The sequence below is a fragment of the Ursus maritimus genome, unplaced genomic scaffold (assembly GCF_017311325.1).
Source record: "Ursus maritimus isolate PB19 unplaced genomic scaffold, ASM1731132v1 scaffold_14, whole genome shotgun sequence".
NCBI lineage: Eukaryota > Metazoa > Chordata > Mammalia > Carnivora > Ursidae > Ursus > Ursus maritimus.
This window is the reverse complement of record NW_024423786.1, coordinates 44,806,248-44,823,002: the sequence shown is the minus strand read 5'-3', so window position 1 is coordinate 44,823,002 and position 16,755 is coordinate 44,806,248. Positions and strand designations below refer to the sequence as shown.

General features: G+C 57.5%; 1 protein-coding gene across 1 annotated transcript in view; it reads left to right on the top strand.

The window, feature by feature from the left end:
- Positions 1-16,755, top strand: part of COLGALT1 (collagen beta(1-O)galactosyltransferase 1) — an 18,611-nt gene continuing 1,856 nt past the window's right edge. Inside the window, exons 1-11 of the mRNA XM_040629055.1 lie at positions 1-320; positions 1,570-1,680; positions 2,741-2,858; positions 7,227-7,361; positions 8,498-8,702; positions 10,678-10,797; positions 13,568-13,644; positions 13,729-13,835; positions 13,934-14,066; positions 15,216-15,343; positions 16,440-16,646. Coding sequence (XP_040484989.1) covers positions 58-320; positions 1,570-1,680; positions 2,741-2,858; positions 7,227-7,361; positions 8,498-8,702; positions 10,678-10,797; positions 13,568-13,644; positions 13,729-13,835; positions 13,934-14,066; positions 15,216-15,343; positions 16,440-16,646 — 1,604 coding nt within the window. The 5' untranslated portion in view covers positions 1-57. The remainder of the gene's footprint in view (positions 321-1,569; positions 1,681-2,740; positions 2,859-7,226; positions 7,362-8,497; positions 8,703-10,677; positions 10,798-13,567; positions 13,645-13,728; positions 13,836-13,933; positions 14,067-15,215; positions 15,344-16,439; positions 16,647-16,755) is intronic.

Here is a 16,755-nt window from a genome sequence, read left to right as displayed (position 1 = left end):
CAAGGCGCGGTCGCCATCCGCCGGCAGAAAAGCGGCTTAAAGGCGACGCGTGGCGCGATGGCGGCGGCCCCACGCGCGTGCAGGCGGCGCTGGCGGCCGCTCCCGGTGCTGCTGCTCCTGCTGCTGCTGGCGCTGCCGCCCCCGGGGGGCCCGCCGGGCGCCGTCGCCTACTTCCCCGAGGAGCGCTGGAGCCCCGAGTCGCCGCTGCAGGCGCCCCGAGTCCTCATCGCGCTGGTGGCGCGCAACGCGGCCCACGCGCTGCCCGCCACGCTGGGCGCGCTCGAGCGTTTGCGGCACCCGCGGGAGCGCACGGCGCTGTGGTGAGCGCGGCGCCCGCGTTCCCCGCGCCCGGCCTGCCGCCCTGGCACGGGGCGAGGCGGGCAGGACCCACGCGTGTCCCCTGCTTGCTTCGCTCTCTGGGGAGGGCCAGACGCGCGGGCCCTCTGCTTACTGTCCCTCCCTCCCCGTCTCTGCCCCGCCGCTGGGGGACTGACCGACCGCACTCTGCCTTCTGGCCCCGCGGTTGGGGCACATCCGGGACCACTCCTGCCCACCGCAGGGCAGGGCCGCTCTGCCTGGGACTAACCCTCAAACCGCCTTCGGAGCACTCACAGCTCTAAAGAAGGGGGGCAGCCTGGAGCCCCCACGGCCCACACTGCACTTCCACTAACAGGAAGTCTTCAGCTTCTGTTGCGTTGGATCCTGACCCCAGCCTGAGTCAGATCCCCTGCCCTCTAACCGGCATGGGTTGGTGGGCGGGTTACGGGACCAGGTGGCCAAGGGTGGTGGAGCTGATCCTTCCCATAAGGGGAATGGGGCAGAGCCATGTTGCCTGACTGGTGACTTCCAGCCTCCTGCCTCGGTTTTCTCATCTGGAAAATGGAGGCATTAACATAACTCTGGTTGTATTTGTCTCTGAAAATTAACCAGTTAATACACGTGAAGCCCTGTGCCTGGCATCTCTGGCTTGGTGCTGGGTGGCCAGAACTGTAGCAATTATCATGTTGTTGTTACTAGTCATCACTGCTATTGTTGTTGGCGCCTTGATAACAACTTATTTGAGGGGATAGCTCTCCTCTTCATGTGGACTCCTAATTGTCCCTCACCCCTCCATCCCAGATTCCCCAGCCTGGATAATGCAAGCACACAGCTGGTGCTTAAGCAATGTTTGTTGAATTAACGAATAAGCACAGGCCACTATAAGTTGGTGTTGTTCATAAGAAAGAATTGAGGAGGGTGGGGTGGGGGTAGATGATATATACATTTTTAAGTTAAATCGCAATGTTTAGTACTTAATGTGGTTATAAGATCCTAGGCGCTCAGTAGTACTAACAGAGTTGAGTGTGTTGTTCCCCAGATTAGCTTCGTTGATCCCCTCTGCAGCCTGGTGAGGCAGGTCCCGCCCTCATCTCTGTTTCAGATGAGGAAGCAGGCATGGAGGGGGAAGCATCTCGCCAGGGCTATGAGCTGCTGGAAGGCCACTTGGGGGTGTGGAGCCCATGTTGCTTCACTGCTGCCAGGTGCTGCCTCAGTCTCCCCAGCCTCATGCTGACTGCCCTCTGTTTGCAGGGTGGCCACAGACCACAACTCAGACAATACGTCGGCTGTGCTGCGGGAATGGCTGGTGGCTGTAAAGAGTTTGTACCACTACGTGGAGTGGCGGCCGGCAGAAGAGCCCAGGTGAGCTCCAGGTTCTGCCCTGATACCCCCCCTCCCCGAGTCAACTGCGCTGTGCCCCTATTCACACACCTTGCGTGACTCCCCATTGTCCTGTGACAGAACCCCAGCCCCTCAGTCCCTGACTCTCCAGCCTTACGGTCTGGCCTTGGCTACTCTGACCAGCCCTCAGCTTCACTGGGCCATAATCCTCCAGCTGGACCTTTGCCCCTGCAGTTCCCTCCACCTAGAGTTCCCTCAGTCCCTTGTCCTCCTGGTGGACGCCTACTGCTTCGTTCCGTCTCACTGTGTGCCCCAGCACCAGCCCTGCTGCTTAGCTTCCCCATGAGCCCCCGAACAGTGCAGACCGCTGGTTTCTTTCAGCCTTTCAGGGTTTCTTTTCTTTTCTTTCTTTTCTTTTCTCTTCTTTTCTTTTCTTTTCTTTTCTTTTCTTTCCTCCCTCCCTCCCTCCCTCTCTCTCTCTTTCTTTCTTTCTTTTTCTTTCTTTCAGATTTTATTTATTTATTTGACAGAGAGAGAGACAACCAGCGAGAGAGGGAACACAAGCAGGGGGAGTGGGAGAGGGAGAAGCAGCCTCCCAGTGGAGGAGCCCGATGGAGGGCTTGATGCCAGAATGCTGGGATCACGCCCTGAGCCAAAGGCAGACGCTTAACCACTGAGCCACCCAGGCGCCCCCAGGGTTTATTTCTTTACCTACCTGCTGTCCAGACCAAATTCTGAGTCTGGGAGGACAGGCTCCAAATTTTCGTCTGCTGTACGTTCCATCCCAGCGGCTCCCCTTACCCTCAGGAATGATCCTGCGGGGCATAGAGGCCCCTAGCCCCATCTCCAGAGCTTTCTTCCTAATCTGCAGCTTGCCCTGGGCTTTCTCTTCTCTGGACCTTTGTACATGCTGTGCCCTGTAGTGGGGACACAGCTCCCTCCTCCAGTTTTCTCCTCTTGCTTCTTCCCCACCTTCAGATCCAGCCTACACATCCCCTCCTCCAGGAAGCCCTCTCTGACCACTGCCCTCTGGGTTGCCATTGTGCCCCATCCTTCGCACATTACAGCTGTCTGTCCGCAGGTCCTACCCGGATGAGGAGGGCCCCAAACACTGGTCTGACTCGCGCTATGAGCACGTCATGAAGTTGCGCCAGGCAGCCTTGAAATCTGCCCGGGACATGTGGGCCGATTACATCCTGGTGAGTCTCAGCCAGCTACTCCGAGATCATGGGGGAATCCGGGTGGCCTCTAAGGGAAGGGGGATTGGTGCGATGTGGAGACCATCCTTAAGCCCGTTTACAGAGGGAAACAGGCTCTGAGAGAGGGAATGAATTGTCAGAGGTGATGCAGCTGGTTAGCGGAGGAGCTGGGGTTCAATCCAGGGCCGCCGGGGTTCTTAATCATCAGGTGGTGTCCCCAACTATCCCGTGGTTGGACCCTTGGGTTGTCTGCACTTTATTGCCACCTCTACACACCCCACAGTGACATCCTCTGGGTGACTGCCGAGAAGCCGGAGGATGGGCTGGGGGGCTGGAGATGCGGGGTGCTGAGGCCTGACTTTCACTTCCTTCTTCTGGGCCGGCCCTTGCCTCTGGAGGAAGGGACGGTTCAGGCTGGAACGCCGGCCTGGGGAGGTACCTGCCAGCAGGCCTGAGTGAGCTACTTCGGCCCATCATCCCCTTGATCTGGGCGTGATCCCCTCCCCGGGTGCCGGTGGGGCTGGATGGCACTGGCTGCTGGGCCTGACTCCCCTTGGAGGCTGAATGCGGTGATGCCGGCCTGACAGAGCCTGTGGTCGGTTTCCATCTAGGCCCCAGGCCCCGAGCTGTGGTCTCTACCTTCTTTATTTATTCAGTCAACACACCTCCACGAGCCCCTCCCCTGCGCGCCGCCTGCCAGAGCCCAGGACGCAGTGAGGATAAGCGCGGGCTGAGCCCTGCCTTCCTAGTGTCCCAGGGAGGGGACTGTGACCAGAAACCAGAACCGAGGGAGGAAGTACGAGAGGCAGCCAATGCTGTGCTTGTAGGAAAGGCAGCTGCTGGTGGATCGGTGTCCTGGGGCTGCTGTGACAAAGGACCACACGCTGTGCGGGGGCGGGGGTGCAAACAGTGGAGGTTCATTGTCTTCCAGCTCTGGAGGCCAGAAGTCTGCAGTCCAGGTGTCAGCGGGGCCCTGCCCCCTCTGCAGGCTTCCTCACTTCTTCCAGCTCCTGGGGCTCCACGTGCTCCTGGGCCTGTGGCTTGTGGCCTTTGGCCGTGTCCCTTCGTTGACTGCCGCTGGGGTCACATGGGCTTGTCTCTCTGTCTCTCCTTCTCTTATCAGGTCATCATCAGTAATTGACTTTCAGGTCGGCCCTGTCCGACCCCATGTTTTTTGTTTTTTTTTTTAAGATTTTATTTATTTATTTGACAGAGATAGAGACAGCCAGCGAGAGAGGGAACACAAGCAGGGAGAGTGGGAGAGGAAGAAGCAGGCTCCCAGCGGAGGAGCCTGATGTGGGACTCGATCCCAGAACGCTGGGATCACGCCCTGAGCCGAAGGCAGACGATTAACGACTGAGTTACCCAGGTGCCCCCTGTCCGACCCCATCTTAACCTACATCCTAGTTACATCTGCAAAGACCCTGTTTCCAAATGAGATCACAGTCACAGGGTACCAGGGGTCAGGATGTCAACCTGTCTTTTTGAGGGCCACCATTCAGTCCACAACAGATGACATAGGGTGTAGTGACGAGCGAACAGGGTTGGGGGCCTCTCTGAGGAGGGGACCCTAGCCATGACCTGAGGGAACAAAGAAGCCAGCTTTGGGGGAAGCTGGGGGACAGTGTCTGAGGCAGAGGGAACAGAGTAGGGTGCAAGCTTGGGGCCTTCGGGGACTGGCAAGGAGGCCAGTGTGGGGGTGATGGAGGTGGTCCTGAAGTGGTGGGTGGGGGCCAGACTACACAGACTAAGGCAGAGATTTGTTTTTTACTTTGAGGGTAATGGGGAGCCGCGGAGGGTATGTGAGCGGGGGAGAGCTGTGTTCTGATTTATGATTTTCGGAAGCCCCGTGGCTGCCGTCCGGAGCAGGCCCTGTTGGGGCAGGGCGGGGGGGACGGCAGGAGGCCAGTAGGGAGCAGGGCTGTGGAGAAAGGCAAGTAGATTGAGGCGACAGGCCCTGCTCAGGGACCGGACGCGAGGATGCCAAGAGGACCCCATATCCTTGGCCTGAGTCTGCAGAGAGGAGAAAGAATGGAACAGGCTCTTCCTGGGGGCCCTGGAGGTTGATCTTTATGGTTATCAGACACTTTTACAGATGGGAAAGTGGAGGCTTAGAGAGAGGGGGAACCTCGACTAACATGCTTGTTGGTGGAGTCTCGGTACCAGTGAGGCGGAGAGGTGGGACAGGAACCTCCGGAACCATCTAGCACAGGGCCACCTTGTCTGCTTCCCCGGGTTTTGCTTTCATGGTTTGAGGCTGGCTCGTTTTCATTTTTTCTCCTCTGCAAACGTGTGGAACTCTACATGTTGGGTCAAAACTCAAAGCAGCTTTTGACGTACCATATCTTTTCATAACTGGGGACTTTGGGAATCCGTATTGGGATGTGAAATCATTTGTCTGGTGTTTTAAAATTGTTATGAAAAGGACCTCTTTTTTTTTTTTTTCTTTTAAAAGAAAAAAAAAAAAAGACCACTTTTTTTCTCTTTTTGCAAACGCTCCGGGTGTTACTTGTAAGAAAATACACAAGAAAACATAAGAAACTTAGGGAAGAAAAAACAAGCAAACCTTGTAATCTTACCTCCCAGAGAGACTCGCTTTCTGGCTGGTCTCCGTGTTTTCTAATTGAGGTGCAATTCCCATAACATAAGATTAACTGTTTCAAAGGGAACAACTCAGTGGCATTTAGTACATCCATTATGCTGTGCAACCGCAACCTCTCTCTCATTCCAGAACGTTTCCATCACCCCAAAAGGATACCCTGCCCCCACAAGCAGTCACTCCCTCTCCCTGTCCCCCTCACCCCAAGCCCTGGCAGCCACCAGTCTGCTTTCTGGGTCTATAGATGTGCCCGTTCTGGACATTTCATACAAATGAGTCCTACGCTACGTGGCCTTTTGTGTCTGGCTTCTGTCACTCAGCGCAATGTTCTCAGGGTTCATCCGTGTCCTAGTGGGCGGCAAGGCTTCGTTCCTTTTCATGGCTGCGTGACGTTCCGTTGTGTGGATGGACCACATTTTGTTCATCCGTTCTTCCACTGATGGACACGAGGGTCATTGCCACCGTTTGGCTCTCGTGGCCGATGCCGCTGTGAACATGGGTGTGCAGATATCTGTTTCCAGTTCCTCGACACGTACCTAGGAGTGGAATCGCTGAGTCATAAGGGGCTCTGTGTGTAACACCTCGAGGCACTGCCAGACCGTTCTGGCTGTTTTTATTGTGTATATATTCAAAGGTCACCCATATAAATGTTCGCAGGGGCCAGGCAGGGAACAACCCCGCAGCTTGTCCCAAGGGGCAGCCACCATCGGTCTCCAGCTGGGGCTTGCCCTGTGGGAATGTCATTTGGAGTTGCCAGAGAAGGCTGGGATTCCAGTTCTCGCTGCTGTGTGTGGCCAGTGATTTAAAGGTTTTTAAAATCCTGCGTGGGGGACAGAAAGTGTATCTGTGGATCGATCAGATGCATTTAAAAATAAATAAGTAAATCGTAAGAGTTCCTCTTCACATCCCAGGGGACAGGGACACGCTCACCCGATCCTTTTCCGTGGCGCGATTCCTAGCTGTCTCGGCGCGCTCTGCGGTGGGATGGGGCCGGCATGTCTCTCTCTCACTGGTTCGCCGCTGCTAGGCTCTAGACTCCTGGATCGCTCCCCGGTTTGTGTGATAAACAGCGCGCTGCAGTAAGCCTCCTGGTGAGGCCTCTCTGGAGTGTTGGTGACTCATGGTTTTGGGGGGGGGACCAGCAGGCACCCCGCCCCCCCCATGGTGACCCTGTTCCTGGGTTGGTGGATTTCATTCCATGCTGCACAAGCACGTTACCATCTTTTTACCCCAACACGTAAGGCATTAAAGGAGACAAAGGGCTCATGCAAAGATCTGATTTGTACACACTCTTGATCAGCACGTAACTCACGTGAGACCAAAGTGCGCTCCTCCCAGCCGCTCCCCGCGGAGTTGGCCTCAGCTCCGAGCGTCCTACTCAGGGACAGGGCTGCCTGTTTGAAAAGTTCCCCCTAAATGGTGCCACGTGGTGCGCTCGCTGTCATGTTCCCTGTCCGCCCCCCTCCGCAGTGCCGCGTCTGGGCCCCATTTGTGTTGCTTTCTGCTGTGTGGTCTGTCCTTTTTCTTGCTGTGGTGTATCTCATTGTATGAGCATTACTTGGCTTGTCACTAGGGGCAGAGCTGGCGGGTGGTGGAGGAACCGGCTGGCTTCCAGGGCCACATCTGCTACTCCAGGATCCCCAGACGCCCACCCCCACCCCCACCCCCACCTCCTGCAGAAGTCTGGCCTCTGCCCCTCTATTCAGAGCTGTGGCCCCGCCCAGGTCGGGCCTGCGGCCCATGCTGATGCTCTACTGGGTGTTTTGCAGTTTGTGGACGCAGACAACCTGATCCTCAACCCGAACACGCTAAGCCTCCTCATTGCTGAGAATAAGACAGTGGTGGCTCCCATGCTGGATTCGAGAGCTGCGTACTCCAACTTCTGGTGCGGGATGACTTCCCAGGTCAGGGGGCTGCTGGGGTAGGGCGGGGGCCCAGGTGGTGGGGGCAAGTGAGTGGGGACTGTGGCTGGAGTCTAACTCATCCTACCACCTCATGGTGAGCACTTTACAACACCGTCGTGATAATCCTTAAGTAGCTCCTTAATGGAGGGTCTGTGATTGTGCCCTCTCCTCCCCACCCCTTCCCAGTCACTGAGGCAGAAACAGAAACACAGCAAGAGAGGGCTTGACTTGCCTACCTGCACACAGCTAGGAAGCCGCGATGCCAGGTAGGACTTCAGGCACAGCTTGATCCAGGTGTTCAAACAACATTCCTCTCTTCCTCCATCCTTTGGGTGGCTTCATTTTCAGACTCCTGGGGCACGATCCCAGCACCATCTGGCCAAAGTCCACTTTGGGCCTTGTCCAGTCTCCTCCTACACCTGAGCCAGTTCCTGAAGCCAGGAAAATGCTAGGTTCTGATTGGCCAGCCTGGGCCACAAGTCCCACCACAGGATTGAGGCTGGGATTGTGGGCAACACCAGGAGGGGTGACAGGGTAGGTGCTGGAGTAGGGGCCATGCCAGAGCCAGGACCCCCTCCTGTCTTTTTAATTGATGTGCGATTCGCATAACATGAAACTCAGCATCTTAAAGTGAGCAGTTCCGTAGTTTATTTTAAAAAACATGTCGTAGAAATCTAAATGTTACACTAACAATTCCAGTTTGTAAAGGTATGATGAAGAGAGACCAACTTCAGATTGTTAAAACTTCTTTTTTAAAAGATTTCCCCCCATATTCCTTGAAGTCCTATTTCCGATGTTCAGTCCTGTGTAAGTCAAGGAATCACAAATACCAGGTCCCTTTCTCTGCTTTCTCATTTCCCCCTTCAAGTGCTGCCTTTCTGATCTGAAGCGTTGAGCTCGGTCTGCAGGCGCACAGCTGCTTCCCTTCCCTCATCTGCCCCTGCCCCATCGCCTGAGGCTCCGGGGGTGGAGACGAGGCCTGACTGTGCCCAGAGCTCTGCACTCAGGGAGAGCCCACCCCAGCCAGAGGCTGGCATCTGGGTCCTGCTCTCCAAGTGTTCCATGCCTCCCCTTGTCCCAGGCCTCCAGCCTTACCTCTAGGGTCCTCCATAGAGAGCTCTGCCCCCTCCCCACAGGGCTACTACAAGCGCACTCCCGCCTACATCCCCATTCGCAAGCGGGACCGCCGGGGCTGCTTTGCCGTTCCCATGGTGCACTCAACCTTCCTGATCGACCTGCGGAAGTCGGCATCCAGGAACTTGGCGTTCTACCCTCCTCACCCTGACTACACCTGGTCCTTTGATGACATCATCGTTTTTGCCTTCTCCTGCAAGCAAGCAGGTGAGCCCACAGGGAGTTTGCCAGCACGGGGGTATCTGTGTGGTTCTCTGGGACCGGTGTCGAGCCCACAGAAGCCCGCAGAACCAGAACTCAGGGTGCAGGGATGGCTTCAGGTGTGGCTGTATCCAGGTGTTCAGATGATGTCCCCAGGACTCCCTTTCTCTGCAGCCCCGGCTTCGCTGGGTCACTTCACTCCACATTATCTTTAAGACCTCTTAATGAAAGTTATTTTCATCTTGATATTCTCCTGTGTTCTCCCAGTTTTCTGTAGTTGAGCATAATTATTGTACAGTTAGAGAAAAAAACATTTTAAAGAGAAAGAGAACACAGTCAGCCATAGCCGACCTGTCATTTTTTTTTTAAACCATGGTTCAGTAAACGATGGCCTATGGGCCAAATCTGGCCCACCATCTGTTTTCCTGTAGCCACAAGCCAAGTATGTCTTTTGGGTTCCTGGACCCAATTCTATCGTGTGTGTGTGTGTGTGTGTGTGTGTGTGTGTGTGTGTGTGTGTGTAACGGTGGGGGGAGGGGCCTCCCCCCACCAACACGCAGTTGTCTCTGTAGGACGAGCAGGGTGTCCTCCAATTCAACTCAGTTTTGACACTGTCTTTCCAGACATAGTATCAGATCCCGCAGGTTGAGGAGGGCGCAGTCCGACAAGACTGCCCCCGACCCCAACTTCAGATGTGGACCACAAACCCATGTATCACTGTGCTTCTGACCAACTGGCTATAAATTCGGCTCCCAGGATGCTCTCCTTGGGTTCCATTGATTCGCTAGAACAGCTCACAGAACTCAGGAAACCCATTTACTCACCAGATGCCTCGGCTTAGTGTAAAAGGATTATAACTCAGGAGCAGCCCGTTGAAGAGATGCCCAGGGCGAGGTGTGTGGGAAGGGGCACAGAGCTTCCTTGTCCCCTCCAAGCTCCAGGGACGTTACTCTCCCCACCCCTCCACGGGGTCGCCAACCCGGAAGTGCTCCAACCTCCATCCTGTCGGGTTTTTATGGAGGCTTCGTTACATAGACACGATTGATAGAATCATTGGCTCTTGGAGATCCAACGTCTGGCTCCTGTCCCCTCCCTGGAGGTCGGAGGTCGGAGGGGTAAAGGAAAGTTCCAACCCTCTCTTCATGGTTGATGCCCCTAGCAAGCAGTGTGTGTGTTGGGGGAGGGAGGCTCCCCTTCAAGTGCTTTCTAACAGTCACTTCTTAACGTAAGAGACACCTTTAAGCTCTCAACATCTAGGAAATTCCAAGGGTTTTGGGAACTGAGCCTGGAACTGTGGACAAAGACCAAATATATACGAGAAATCTATATTTGGGCATCTGAATGGAACAAAAAAATGAAGAATCCTATTTTGTGACATCTGAAGATTGTCTAAAATTCGAGTCTCAGTGCCTCTAAATAAAGTTCATCGGCGCGCAGCCACACGCATTCCTGTAAGTCTCGTTTCTGGGTGCTTGTGCGTTCCAGCTGCAACGGAGTCGTTGAGACAGAGCTGTCTGGCCCTTTACAGAGCAAGTTAACCAGTCCAAGTGAAAATCGTTTTTCATTGGGGTTTTTACTTAAAAAAAAAAAAAAGATATGCACAAAACTTTAAACCACCCCGAAAAGGGCAGATGGAGGGGCCGGTACTCCTTTCTGGTTCAGCCGCATCTCCTGTCCTGCCTCCCTGGCCTTTGTGCTGCCCTCCCGCTGTTTTGCGGTTGGCTGGGGCACGGAACTCTGCAGGGGATCGAGGCAGTGGCTGTGCGAGGCGCGCTCCTTAACAGCTCTGGAGTTTTCCCCGGGCTTGTCTGGCAGTGCGAACCCCTATTCTGGCTCCCGGTCCCAGCTGGAGAGCTGAGGAGTCTCTGCCGGGAACCTGGGCTTCCAACCTCGCCGTCAGTGGTGCGGCCCGTTTCGGGGAGGGGGGACCGCTGCCGCCTCGTACCGTTTTCACTTTGGGTTCTCGTTTCCTCGGCCGCAGAGGTCCAGATGTACGTCTGCAACAAGGAGATGTACGGCTTTCTGCCTGTGCCGCTGCGGGCACACAGCACCCTCCAGGATGAGGCCGAGAGCTTCATGCACGTGCAGCTGGAGGTCATGGGTGAGTCCCCAGACTCCCGGGGAGGGCCGAGTCACCTCCCTTTCTCTCCCAGCTTGCATCCATCCCCTGAACACCGATGGAGCGTCTGCTGCGTGCCGGTCCCTTTGCTGGGAGCGGGAGACCCAGCATGAGCAAGGTGGTTGGTTGTCCCCGCTCTTGCAAGCAGCCGTGCACGGCATCCTGAGAGCAGTCAGGATGGGCTTCTGGGAGGAGGTGGCATGAAGATGCTGGGCGGGTAGGAGTTGCAGGAAGAGGATCACAGCTGGAGGGAGCAGCACGTGCAAAGGCCAGGAGGCTGGAGGGAAGGTGGGCTCAGAGAACAGCCAAGTTGACGGGGCGGAAATAAAGGTGGCGAGCTGGGCAGAGCTGACAGGCAGGGCCGGTGCGGGGGGCCTTGGACACCAAGCGGAGGAACAGGTCTTTCCCCCCAAGGGCTCTTGGGAGCCATAAAGGGTGTGGGAACAGAGGGACAGTGGGTTTTTGCTGATGGAGCTTTACGTGCATGGCAGTGCCTAGGACACCGCCATCTCGGGCTGTGTCCTCATCCGTGCCCCTGCCAAACCCCAGACCCGCCATTATTTAATATCTATCTTCATACATTTATCTCGAATACATTTATTTAGAAAAGGAAACTAGGTATTTTTACCACCGTTGCAAGCTCATGTCTTTCTAATATATATACAGATAAATCCATAAACTGTTAAGCTGGCCATCCCTGTAATGGGCCCCTGAGATGGGACAAGCACCCAGGGCTGAGCTGCCATCAAGGTGGTTTGAGGAGGGGGCTCCTGCCCCCGCTGGGGAGCTCCAGAGCCACCACACGGTGACAGTGTCTACCTTCATGAGGGCCTCGCCTGTGCTGGCCACACACATCCCCCAGAGGGCCTCTGAGGCAGCATGGCCTGTCCTCCCACTGCACAGACAGGGAGGAGCCCTGCTCTGGGGCTCCTTTCCCCCTCTTAAACCTCTCTCCAGAAAGTTCTATGGCACCCCCCAGTGGCTGAAGATGGAACGGCACCCTGCCCTCTCTGGTTTGGGGGACTTTGGGTATTTTCAGGCGATACCTGGAAGCTGCATGGTTGCCAGGGGAAGACCCCCGCGGTGCCTGAGTGGTTGTCACTCACGGATGCCCAGGCCTGGTCTGGCAGCCCCATCAGGCCGCAGTCACACAAGTGGGTCTCGGCTTGTCACCAGCTCCAACGGGTGACCGGCCCCTGAGAAATGCCTCCGAGACTGCCTTAGTTTTCCTACTTGATTTTATTATTTTTTTAATTTTATTTTTATAATTTTTTATTTTTTGAGAGAGAGAAAGCGCGCCCGAGAGCCGGGGCGGTGCAGAGGCCGAGGGAGGGAGAGAATCTTAGGCAGGCTCCACACCCAGCGGAGCCCGACGTGGGGGCTCTCGTGAGAACATGACCTAGCCGAAATCTAGAGTCAGATGCGCAGCCGACTGAGCCACCCAGGCTCAGTTAGAAACTTTTAGAACCTGAAGTCACCAGAGGGGTGAATATTTTCCCGTGTCTTGAGGGCCGGAGCAAAGCATACAGAACAAAGGGAGGGTCTGGAGGTTTCAGATCCGTGTGTACATCCTTCCTTCTGAGCTGAGTGAAGACTGCATTCTCTCCATCCATATGTGGGAACCTGGGCCTGGGGGGGAGGCCAGAGCTGTGAAGAGCCCTGGGCGGGAGGAAACCTTAGGGGGACCCAGGTTGGCTTTGGGCCACGCCCAGGCCTGTCCCAGACATGGGGCCCGTGTCTGGCTCACACAGGGCCTTTATTCGTAACGGGGCAGACGGTGCCCTCACCGGCAGGCTGGGCTCCTCTAGGTCCGCCTCCCCTGCCTCCCCCGCCTCCGATCCAGCCGGATCTGATCCTTCTGAAGGAAGCCGCCAGGGTTGTGCTGAGACAGGCCCGGGACGCGGTCTGAGCACTGTTTGCGGCAGCGGGAAGGGGGTTGATCATGGCCACTCTGAAATTCTCGCCCTCCCTTGGCTGGCAGACAGGCTGCTGTAGTCACACGGTCACCTTCCCCCAGTGTGTCTCTGCCGTCTCACCGCGGTGTATGCGGCTGGATCCAAATAGCCCATTTTATAAGGACCCCAGTCACTATTTTAACTTGGTTTTCTCTGTAAAGACCTTATTTTCCAATAAGGTCACTTTCTGAGGTACTGGGGGTTAAGATGCCAACATGCTGGGGAGGACACAATTCAACCCATAATGTGTGTCATTCGTGGCATCTTTTCCTGAAACCTCTGGGAGGAAGAGGTTCTTAAAATTGGAGTCCTCGGGGTACCTGGGTGGCTCGGTCAGTCAGTTGAGCATCTGACTCTTGGCTTGGGTTCAGGTCATGATCTCCGGGTCCTGAGACTGAGCCCCATGTCAGGGTCGATGCTCAGCAGGGAGTCAGCTTGAGATTCTCTCTCTCCCTCGGTGCCTCCCCCCACCCCATGCACGCGTTTTCTCTCTCTCTCTCTCGAAAATAAATAAATCTTTAAAAAAATAAAATAAAATAAAATTGGAGCCCCATTTTATAGATGAGGAAAACCAAGGCCCCGATAGGTCAAGGTCACACAGCTTGCCCTCATTTCTTTGTTCCTTCTGTGAGTCCTTACTGAGCGCCTGCTGCGTACCAAGTGTTGCGCGTTGGGGACTCAGCGTGAGTGGACGGACCTGGTGTCTGTCCTGCGGGGCTTGTGGCAGACAGACAGAAAGCCAGGGAGGTGGCTAGAGCTCCTCCCGCCGTGACCACCCGCTTCTGTCTGCCCCACAGTGAAGCACCCACCGGCGGAGCCCTCCAGGTTCATCTCGGTGCCCCCCAAGACGCCTGACAAGATGGGCTTTGACGAGGTGAGCCAGGCCTCCCCTGGCGGGTGGGGGCGGGGTCGGGGTCGGGGGCCACCCGGAGGGTCCGACCGGAGCTCTGGGCCACAGGTCTTCATGATCAACCTGAAGCGGCGGCAGGACCGGCGCGAGCGCATGCTGCGGGCCCTGCAGGCGCAGGAGATCGCGTGCCGGCTGGTGGAGGCCGTGGACGGCAAGTGCGTCTGGCGCCCCGGGTGGGGGTGGGGGGAGCGGCTCGCAACGGGGTGTAGACCACTCCCTGGCAGGCCTCTGACCCCCTCTCCCCCCTCTCCAGAGCCATGAACACCAGCCAGGTGGAGGCGCTGGGCATCCAGATGCTGCCCGGCTACCGGGACCCCTACCACGGGCGGCCGCTCACCAAGGGCGAGCTGGGCTGCTTCCTCAGCCACTATAACATCTGGAAGGAGGTGGGTCTGGCGGGGGAGGGCAGGGCCACGCTCAGGCTTCTGGCCGGTCAGGGAGGGACTCGCTGGCGCCCCCTGCAGGACACAGGGGCTGTTCAGAGAGCGCTTCACCTGGATGTCCCCTGCACCGTGGATGGGGCAGCTGCTGTCCTTCCCTTGTGTGGATGGGGAAGCCGACTAGGGAGGGAGGGATGAGCCCGGCTCCCATAGAAGGTGGGGGCCCAGACCCAGGACCCCCAAGTGAGGCATCTTCCCACCCCACTGCTGCCACGTGTCTTTGGAGCCTGGACTCTGTGCTCGACATTTATAAGGAGAAGTGACGGCCACAGGGACAGTAAGCAGCGCTAACTCCATGCCAGGGGCTCCTCAGTCTCCCCCAGAAGCTGGGATTCAAACCCAGAGCCCCAGGGTGTGGGGCCAGGGGGCACGTCCAGGCGTTTGAGGTGACGGGCGCTCTTCCCCTGGGTGAGATTCGTCATGGAGGGCGTGGGGCAGAGGCTGCCGTATGCAGGCAGCCCGGACCTGGGTTCAAGCCCAGCCTTGCCTCTGAGAGGGGTGAGCTCTGTGAGCAAGGGGGGCGCCCTGTTCTTGCAGGTGACAGTCACTATCCTCAGTCTTGAGGGCTCTCCAGCGTGTTTGGCGAGCACCCGTGCACCCGCTGTGCACCTGGCCTGATGCCGGTGCTGGGAACGGGACAGCCGCCGAGACAGATGCGGGCCCTGCAGGGGGCTCACAGCCCAGGGCAGGGGGAGACTGATGGGGCAAACCACAGTGAACTAAGTGTGATGCAGCCACAGAAGGGCCATGAATTGTCCTCAGCTGACAGCTTTGGCTGGGGGTCGGGGAGGGCCTCCTAGGTGACATTGGAGCCGAGGCCTGAGGCTGGGGGCCTGCTGCCGCTGCACCGAGGGGTGCTCTGCGCCAGCACAGGCACGGGCCCCGGGGTGGGAAGGAGCAGCCAGGCCAAGGCCAAGGCCAGGGCGCCTGTTGCCAAATGTGCGAGGAGCCGATGGTCACAGGTCAGTCAGCCGATGGTGAGGAAGGCTTGTGTTTGGTTCTCTCCTGCTGCCCGAGGGCCTTGAAGCAGAGCTGTCTGCAGGGTCAGGGCTGGCCTTGGTCTCTGTCTGACGTGGGCAGGGCGTCCTCCCTCAGGTTGTGGACCGTGGCCTGCAGAAGTCGCTTGTCTTCGAGGACGACCTGCGCTTTGAGATCTTCTTCAAGAGACGCCTGCTGAACCTCATGCGGGACGTGGAGCGGGAGGATCTGGACTGGGACCTCATGTGAGCGGGGGCAGGGCTGGCTGCGTGGTCTGGGTCCCTGGGTGGGAGGTGCTGGGGTGGGGCCGGGGCTCGGGGGCTCAGCGTGGCGTGGGCTGGAGCTGCGGTCTGGAGCTCAGAAGTGTGGCCTAGAGCCTGGAGGTCTGAGGGCCCTTGCAGGGTCATAGGCTGGGCCAACTCTTGGGGGTGTGGCAGAAGGGGACTCGGCTATAGCCTGTGTGAGGGGCCCGTGGTCCCTGGATCTGAGAGCAGTCAGGGCTTGGCCTAAGGCCTGGGGGGGGTAGGACCTGTGGCCTAAGGCCTGTGAGGATGACCTGGAAATCTAGGGACCTGGCCTGTGGGGAGGGGGCTTTGTCAGGGCTTGGAGGCTTGATGAGCCCTATAGGAGATGGGGTGTGCCTAAGATTCCCCGTGGAAGCCTGTGCTCTCTTGGCTGAGGATCTTGGGGTGTGGCCTGGGGTGGGCGTGGTCAGGGCTTGGGGGTGTGCCCAGAAGCTGGGGGCATGGCTGATCGTGGGGAGTCAGGGAGCCTGGGTCTTAGACCAGCACTAGGTAGGATGTGGCTGGCATATTTCTGGAACGGTCCTTTGGAATCTCCTCTAGGTGAGTTGGTTCGTCCTCCCTCCCACTCCTCCTCCACGCCAGGCCCTGATGCAGGTGCTAGGCCCTAGACTCTGGATGGTGCTAGGAACAGGAACAGGAGCTGTACCCCCTTCACCCCCAGCCACTCACCACATTCCTGCCTTTACCCAGCTGCTGCGCAGCCTTCTCAGATCAGAGCAGCTTCCCTCCTAGCCCCACTCCTTCCTGTGCTTCAGCCTCAGAGGGTGTCCAAGATGTCCTGCCCTTCCCAGCTCCAGAGCCTCCCATGGCTCCCTAGTACCCTTGGAAAAAACTCCGTCTCCTCCTTGCACGTCCCAGACCCCTGTGGTCCTCCCTGGTCCGGCAGCCACACCAGGCTCCTGGTTGCTCCCCCAAACCTGCCCAGCCCGCTCCCACCCCAGGGCCTGACAGAGGCTCACTGGGTCTCAGACTGGCTCAGTTAGCATTCTCCGGTGGGTGGGAGGAGGGTGACAGGACCGTGACTATGTACCCGCAGCTACGTGGGCCGCAAGCGGATGCAGGTGGAGCACCCGGAGAAGGCCGTGCCGCGCGTGAGGAACCTGGTGGAGGCCGATTACTCCTACTGGACGCTGGCCTACGTGATCTCCCTGCAGGGCGCGCACAAGCTGCTGGCCGCCCAGCCGCTCTCCAAGATGCTGCCTGTCGACGAGTTCCTGCCTGTCATGTTCGACAAGCACCCAGTGTGAGAGGGGCTTGCCGCGGGTCTGTCCGGGTCGGTGGGCATGGGGCCAGCGGCCCCCCGGGGACGGGTCTTTCCTCTGCCTGCTCCTTTCTCCACGCACCCCCCCCCC